The 8,128-nt window shown below is 48.9% G+C and overlaps 2 protein-coding genes across 4 annotated transcripts; one reads left to right on the plus strand and one right to left on the minus strand.

The window, feature by feature from the left end:
* Positions 1-42: 42 nt before the first annotated feature.
* LOC122383142 (dynein light chain Tctex-type 1-like) lies at positions 43-2,864 on the minus strand. 2 transcript variants are annotated; one of them, XM_043369299.1, is made up of 3 exons: positions 2,691-2,864; positions 1,652-1,817; positions 43-432 (listed from the first exon to the last, which is right to left on the minus strand). In XM_043369299.1, the coding sequence occupies exons 1-3, from the start codon at positions 2,709-2,711 to the stop codon at positions 284-286; spliced, it is 336 nt and encodes a 111-aa protein (XP_043225234.1). In that variant the 5' UTR covers positions 2,712-2,864; the 3' UTR covers positions 43-283. The 2 variants fall into 2 exon arrangements, with proteins under 2 accessions (XP_043225234.1, XP_043225233.1); XM_043369298.1 differs by lacking the exon at positions 2,691-2,864 and adding an exon at positions 2,352-2,531.
* A 184-nt stretch (positions 2,865-3,048) lies between these two features.
* LOC122383139 (vacuolar-sorting protein SNF8-like) lies at positions 3,049-4,900 on the plus strand. Of its 2 annotated transcripts, none has more exons than XM_043369295.1 (2): positions 3,049-3,323; positions 3,666-4,900. In XM_043369295.1, exon 2 carries the CDS (start codon positions 3,681-3,683, stop codon positions 4,416-4,418), a length of 738 nt encoding a protein of 245 aa, XP_043225230.1. In that variant the 5' UTR covers positions 3,049-3,323; positions 3,666-3,680; the 3' UTR covers positions 4,419-4,900. The 2 variants fall into 2 exon arrangements, with proteins under 2 accessions (XP_043225230.1, XP_043225231.1); XM_043369296.1 differs by having other exon boundaries at positions 3,049-3,319.
* The last annotated feature ends 3,228 nt before the right edge of the window (positions 4,901-8,128 follow it).

The following is an 8,128-nucleotide window of genomic DNA, read 5'->3' on the forward strand; positions in this document are numbered from 1 at the left end:
ATCTGCACATTCACAGACATAGCGCAGCTCAAACGTGACTGATTTAAGTTAAACTATGTATTTACATGGACATGTGGAAACACAACCTAACGACAAGTCGGCAGCAGCTGTCTCCCGACTAGATAAGAACACTTTGTAAAACCTAGCAACCCGTTAGTCCCATGGAATGCCTCACCGTGGCCTGGGTTACTAGCGAGCTAACGAAAGAAGGCGAGCAAGGGTAGTCCAAACGTGCACTGGACTGGGGGGGGGGGGGGGCAGGGGTCGGCGGTGCCGCCGCCGCTCAGATGGCCAATCCGAACACGGAGACGATGCAGTACATGGTCTTGTTCTCCCAGCGGACGGTGCAGCTGCCGTCGGTGCTGTTGTCCCAGTAGCAGGAGCTGGCCGTGTGCAGGCCGGCGCCAGTCTTCTGCATGATAACGCTGGTCACTGCAGAGGAGAGGGGAGCGGTTAGAGAGGGGAGGGGAGAAGTGCTGGGGCGAACACCGGAGGAGCTGGAAAGGTCAGAAGGGGGGGGGGAAGCATTCAGGAGGGAACAGGGAGCAGAGCGGAGAGAGGGAGCAGTCAAAGAGAGTAGAAGGTCCCACACGGGGAGAGAGAGAGAGAGAGAGAGAGAGAGAGAGAGAGAGAGAGAGAGAGAGAGAGAGAGAGAGAGAGAGAGAGAGAGAGAGAGAGAGAGAGAGAGAGAGAGAAATTACCAGGGGCGGCGCTGACCTATTGAAAGTAGGTAGGCACTTGGTAGGTGAGACAGAAAAGCTGAATACAGAATAGGTAAAAGGGAGGAAAAGACAGCCTTATTGCTCAGTCGGGATGCGTCAAGCAGCGACAGCAGCGTCATCTACAAAAACCATTAACTTAACTAGAGCTTACACGTCTGCCGCCAGAGGGAAGCTAGTGTCCCAGTAGGAGTCTAGTTCGTCCCATATAATTTTTAAGAAACAATAGAATAACACAACAGGCATAACAACGCTAGGTTCCCTAAGCTAATGATAAAAATTGATAACGTAAAATGTGTTTTATTCTATGATAAATGGACTTAATAAAAAGTTCAGTTTGAAAGCTAGAAGGTAGCACCTAGTCGATGTGCCGACCATCTAAACTTTTTCTACCAAAAGGCTCAATAGCCTCAACATGGCAATAGTCGATAATCTAGTAGGACGAGGTAGGCACAATTAGGCAAAGGTTTTTGTCAACTTGTTGTTATAATACGATCTTTGATCGACGTTTTTGAGAAGTTTAGGCAATTTTCTTTCGTTTCAACCCATTTTGAAAAACGGAAAGCAAAAGATATTTAACAAAAGCAATCAAATAATCAAAAGCCACAGTCTAGTGAGGGTGTAGACGCAGGGGAGACGACAAATGACGTAGGCACTGCCTACCTTGCCTATATGGGAGAACCGCCCCTGGAAATTACAGAAGAAAAAGTAATGGCTCCTGCGCCCATCGAGATCTGCCATGCCAGAGTTTGTCCCGAAATTGTCGGAGAACGGACGAAGCATGTGGCATTTTAGGTTCGCCAGTAAGAATATACCAACTTATCAGGGACACTTTCCAGTGTTTGACCATTCAGAGATGTTCAAGCAAGGGATGTTACACACGTTTATTATCAAAAGCATATGGCAAGCCTTCTTTGTAATACCGAACTCACCAATATATTTGAAGGGTTTCTGAAGCTTTGTCAAGGCACCAAGGCAGGATTCCACGACGCTGGATGCCCACTGGTTGACTTTTGCTTGCTGGTATGTATTGCCACCAATGGTGCTCTCTACTGCTTCTTTGATTACGTTGCTCACTTCATCTACCACAAACTGGGTCTGAAATTGGCATACATATTGGTCACTTTAATGGTGGGCCCTGTTTCACCGGTGATAGCAGCACGCTACTATCAAATTGCGCGAGCTGACGTAATGTGATGAGGTCACACTAATGACGTTTCGTGTAATCCGTGAGCTGCGTTTGGAACAGACTTTCTGTCTCGTTGAATTGCGTTTGATACATTTGCTTGATTGCACGGCCGTGAAGGTGCTGCAAGCAATATTTGATGACATCACACAGATTGACGGCGTCATGGCTTGTTGATGTTTCCATGGAAACCCAATTTGACACGTGTGATAGCAGCATGCTGCTATCACCGGTGAAACAGGGCCGTGGAGGCATTGTTCTCATGGCAGATTAGGATTTTAACCCTCCAATGAGTGTAACTTGGAGAGGAGTAGGATAAATATGGGATAACTCATGTTAAAAAGAAAAGTTACAAACACAATTCACATTGCATGAGGATCAATCACTTCACACCATTCACATTGGTTTTATAAAATTGTAATAGCCAGTAATGGTTTCTTCCCTACCTGGACACTGACTGACACATAAAATTGCAGCATTGGTCATACTGGACTGGATTGTGATTTGATAGCATCCATCATTTTGTATCATCAAAACACAATAAGTTTCAAATGCATGCCATTCCCAAAAGTCATTACAAATGAGTTTTATAGCTAATGTTGGTTGTGGCAGTGGCCAGCATACCATCACTTCTTTAACAAACTATCTATTAACAGTTGCAACACACATACATTCATTTCATGCCTTGACATAGAGAATAGCTTCAAAATCGAAAAGCAGTTCAAGAAAGGAAAGTTTCCTGCAAAATTCAAATCAACTTCATCTGTAATGCATGAAAGCCTTACCTCTTCAGATTGATCCTCCATCTTTACAGATGGGTGAAACACTACGATCTGACGAAGCCAACAAAATATTCAACACTATTTCTATGACAGGGAAAATGTCATATGAGTAGGCTGACAAACGCCCTGACGGCCCTGACCCTTCAGAGTTCTGCTATTTTGCAACACCAACAGCTAAATGAGTCAACAATCCTTATGTTTAGTAAATTGTTCATGTTAATAGTACAGGCGAATGTTAGCAAATACTGCATGTCAATTTGTTGATATTCCTGCTCATACAGAAAATGTAGTGAAAATACTCCAAATTGAACACAAATCTGCGTCACTACTCGAAATAAGTGCGCAATCCCACCACAACTCCAGTGTATTGCATTTATGGTATTGTATTGCCGGCCTTGGTATTGCCTGCCGAACGGTTGGTGTTTGGATTTTATGATTGCTTAGGCTAAAACAGATTTGTGGCTCCTAGGCCCTGTTTTGTATCGAGAGTGAATTGCTTTTTTATTGTTCTGTTTCATACAGAGCAAGTAGGTAGGTAAAGAAGGTTGAATTTCCCAGCATCTCTTTATGAGAAATTGTTTATTTTCATCTTCATCTTGATCTTGATCTTGCACAGTGCACTCTGTCAGCAGGTAGGTAAGTATTCGTCATAATTATTTAGGTAATCAAATGTTCAATTGAAAATGAAGAATGCTTCTGATGTCATGCCAAATTAAAATGAGAGGGTTTTCGGTTTGCACAATGCTCGTATTTTTTTTTTTTTTGTTAATGCTTGCCCATAACGTACATACAATAAAAATAATGTAATCATTTACTTACTAACCACACTTGTATAGACAAACACCCATGCCAAAATACAATTGTTGAACAATTATTAAACATCACCTCTTTTTATTCTTAGCAGCCTATTTATTGTAATAATCTGCAACCAATCAAATGCTTACAGAAAGTGATCTGACCAAGTTTCGTCTTTGACAGCACAACTTCACCACGATGCGGCGGCGTGCGGGCGTGGGTGCCATCCAGAAGCACCGCGTCACCCAGGAGAAGTACCAGGCGAAGCGGGCTGAGCTGGAGGAAGGTCAGGTGGAGGAGTTGAGCCGGCAGCTGGAGACGTTCCGCGCCCGTCTGCAGGAGTTCGCCACCCGGCACCGGAACGACATCCGGCGCGACGCCACCTTCCGGCGCCAGTTCCAGGAGATGTGCGCCGCCATCGGCGTCGACCCGCTCGCCTCGGGCAAGGGCTTCTGGTCGGAGCTGCTCGGCGTCGGCGACTACTACTACGAGCTGGCCGTGCGCGTGGTGGAGGCCTGCCTGGCGGCGGCGCCGCGCACCGGCGGCCTCATGCCACTGGACGAGCTGCGGCGGCGACTGGCACGCGCCGCCGGGCCCGGTCAGCCCGAGCTCAGTCAGGACGACCTGCTGCGCGCCATCGGTAAGCTGAAGGTGCTCGGCACAGGGTTCCAGGTGGTGCGCCTCGCCGGCGACCGGCACCTGGTGCAGTCGGTGCCGGGAGAGCTGAGCGGCGACCAGACGACCGTGCTGGAGCGCGCGCAGGCGCAGGGCGGCCACGTGACGGCCTCCGAGCTTGGCTGGACGCCGGCGCGGGCCGAGCGCGCGCTCGACCAGCTGGTGCAGGACGAACTCGCCTGGGTGGACGAGCAGACCGGCGGAGAGGTCGAGTACTGGTTCCCCAGCCTCTTCCCGGCGCTGAATAATGGTGAGGGCTGAAATGGGGATGTTACATATTGTCACTGGAGCCGGCGGGACTCTGTTTACTCTTGGGAGGGGGTTTATTCAGTTTTGAGGACTGACTGTGTGGAACTGTGGGCTGTATCACGCAGCATGTAAGAAGTATCGTCATCTTGTGCTAGCCTTGTGTATCGTGCTCGATTTTCTTTATAAGACTTTGTGTATTGCTTATTTTATGCGTTTGCATTTATCACTGTCAAACGCAAAGAAAAGAACAGACAGCAATCAGCTTCCCATACAGCCATTGCCGATTAGTGCTGTGTTGGTGAGAATATGAGTGAATATGATTGCTAATGAAGTATATCTCTTCTTTTTTGTTAACATGTTACTGTAATCCGCAAATTCAGAAACGTTCATTCTGAACACCGTTTGTTTTAGGGCCTTGACCGTTTGTTTTTCAGGTCGATCTTGTTGTTTTGAATAGCTCGTGCTCTTATCTGAATGAAAGTCGCCTCAAATCACGATGCGTTTTTGTCAACCGCATGCGAATTTCGATAGTAAGCATGCTGCAAAAAGCTCTCCCCCGATAGTTAAGACTGGCCAAGTCGAAAGCTTCACTGTCCCTCACTGCTCGTTTATTTAGCTCTGCGTGCACCCCGGGGCAGCTCTCGACCGGAAGGGATGGCGTGATGTGTGGCTAGTACCGGCCGTGACGTGGGGCCGTCACTGGGCGTGACGCCGCGGTAACGGTTCGGCACGTGACGGCCGGGCCGGGCCGGGACGGAGCTCGCTGTCCGCGTCCCACCCTGCGCGTGGGCGCGGTCCGACGGCTCCGCCCTTGTGGACGGGCTGTGGTCTTCAGAGATGGCTTCTTGTTCCTGTTTACGGAAAGAACTGACCGCGCGTGAGCGCAGTGCTCGAGAATCAAATGAGTGCTTAGTGCTGGAACATCCGGAATATCGAAGTTCGAACTGCATTGCTCTAAACGTTATGGGATTACCTGTTTGGTAACTGGAAACAACTCGGGCGTTGCCGGCTGCGAAATGTTAACCAAGCGACATGATTAAGACGAATCGTTAGGTGCAGCTCAGACTACCACAGTTAAACAGGCTGAGCAGTTGGGGATTCATCAGTTTATTCAGCAGAAACGGAGGCAAGAAAAGAAACGGTAGGCAAGAAAAGAAAGCGTTAAGATAGCGTTATTATCGCATTTATCAAATATTAATACAATTAGCAAACAACGTATATGTGTAAGCTTGTCATGCTTCGCGGTTCACGTTCCTGACCGAATTTGACCCCAAGTTATTCAAGGGCGTCTTAGTCATCTTTGCTCTCATTCATGTTCGTCCGTTCATTTTATATTGTACGTTGCTGCACAAAAACACATCCCATCACTCTGTCCTCAGCCCTCTCAAGCTCTACCCCCCGACTCACTACTCTGAGTCGTTACCAAGCAACCGTTGGCATGACAACCAATCTGGGCACTCCGATTGGCTAAGGTTTCCCGCCATACCGGGATCACGGATTATGAAGGATGCTCAGTTGCAATTGCATGCAACTGGCCTCGAGGCACCTCTCCCGAGGTGGATCCACAATCCACCTACATCCCCCCATCGCCAAATCAAGACCTGGGCTCGTGCTTGAAGAGACGGGCATGCCTCGCAAAGGCCTCATACGCACACAAGCACGATTAATTTAGCATGTAACACACTGCTCGTTAGCGCACAGCTCGCGAACGAAAACGATCCATTGTGCAGAGCATATTGCACAGCTCTGGCGTACGAGCGGCGGACGCGATACATTATTAACATACGCGACAGAAAATACACAAGTGGCATACACAAGCAGTTCATAGCACATGATCACACCCCTCGAACACCCTTTTGATTGGCTCGCTACCGATATGGGATCCCTCTTAATCGGCATTGGCTGCGCATGACTCCAACCAGTCGGGGTGCTTACGAGTTAACAGGAATCATGATTTATTGCCGCTGTGACTCCGTGCCAGCTTAACCCTCGCCCATGTAGGGGGGGAGTTGGTGCAACCCCCCCCCCCCTGAGGCTTTTCGGAAATAGTGCAAAAACGGCGGCGCTGCGCGCCGCCAAATTTTGGGTACCTTATGGGGCAAACCTTGCGCATCTTTTGATAAAAAAAAATTGACCGGGTCATGTCAGGTCACGGAGTTATGACGTCACAAAGGGAACAGCCTCCGGCGGGATTTTCACAAACTGAGTGCCAACGCCCGAGGTTTCCTGCCGGTGGTACGGACATCGGTTGATGGATCGTGATGAAACTTCCCATGCATGTTGGGGCAAGTATTGGCTATCATATGGTATAAGAAACTTGACCGGGTCAGGTCAGGTCACGGAGCTATGACGTCACAAGAGGAACAGCGTCCGGTACTATTTTTGAAAAGCGCCCGAACCACTATTTTGCTAATTCTTGTCACCTCAATGGGAATATGCAGCAATATTAGCTTCTATAGGGAGCAAATGGACCTCCCAAATCAAAAAATACAATCAGATTTCAAAAATTTAAATTTTGATTTTTCGAATTTCTGCCGCCGACTGTGACCTTGCCGACTTCCGGCGCTCCCAACGCGCCATTTTTAGAGCTAGGGAAACGAAATACATACCAAACGTTAGAGAATTGATCAAGGAACACGATAGTGAAGGTTTCAAGTCGATATCTCCCACCGTTTTGCCGCAATCGCCGCGGAAAGTTGAAAAAGTCTATTTTTTCCGAAAATTTGACCTTTGACCGGTCAAAAGTAGGTCAAATGTTGACCTAGGACCACAAAATATACCACCAATCGCGAGATCTCGGCGAGAGCAATCCGTTGGTCTTTTTCGCTAAGCTCTACGACGCTCCGTTTTCAAACGCCAAGGGGGGGTCGCACCAACCCCCCCCCCCCTGCATGGGCGAAGGTGGCAGATCGCCGTTTACGGGCGAGGGTTAATGGCGCTCACACAAGAAAACTATGTACATAATACACATATGTGTCAAACGACTCGGCTACAAACTCACATTGGGTTGAAGCAGTCTGGAGGATGTCGCTGGCGCGTCGATCTCCGGGGTGTCGGCACGGGCAACGGCGACCTTTTAACCTGTTGGGCTCCAATTACCTGCGAACCAACTGACGTACTCGGGTCCCGCTCAGATCCTGAGGACCGGTCATCAGTCTCAGCCGCCGTCTGATCCTCGGACTCGACCTCGTTCCCCGAGTCACTTACCGTGGCCTGACTCGTCCCAGGTGCACCCGCAGTGCTGCCGGTACACGGTCCGCCAACGGGGTCGCTGGGCTCTGGATGGGTAGCGCTCAACAATCAACATCTGATTGTCAGTGCTTACCGAAACGCTCCTATCCCTTACCACAGCTCTCTCGCTCGCTGTCTGGGGTGTGCGACGCCGGGTCCTAGCTGTTGGACTTAGCCGGTTGTGGTGCACTATGATTGTCCTTCGTGAGCCCTCTAGCTGCACCCGATAATTCATGTCGCTCACTTTGGCCTTAATGATAGCGGGTTTGTATGGCCGGATAAACTTATAGTACTGCCCTCGCGGTATACTACTCCTCGGTGGAGCAGAACTCTGTCTCCCGGCTCATAAGTAAACTGGTTCAGTTTCGTCTCATAAATGGCCTTATTTTTGGTGTGACTCGAGTTGAACGACTGCAGCGCCTCGGTGTGCATTTTCTTGAGACTGGCTTGCAAATTCTCAAAGTATTCGATCACCGTTTTAGACCGATTCC

Source organism: Amphibalanus amphitrite, unplaced genomic scaffold (genome assembly GCF_019059575.1).
Source record: "Amphibalanus amphitrite isolate SeventyFive unplaced genomic scaffold, NRLGWU_Aamphi_draft 000156F_arrow, whole genome shotgun sequence".
NCBI classification, from domain to species: Eukaryota; Metazoa; Arthropoda; class Thecostraca; order Balanomorpha; family Balanidae; genus Amphibalanus; species Amphibalanus amphitrite.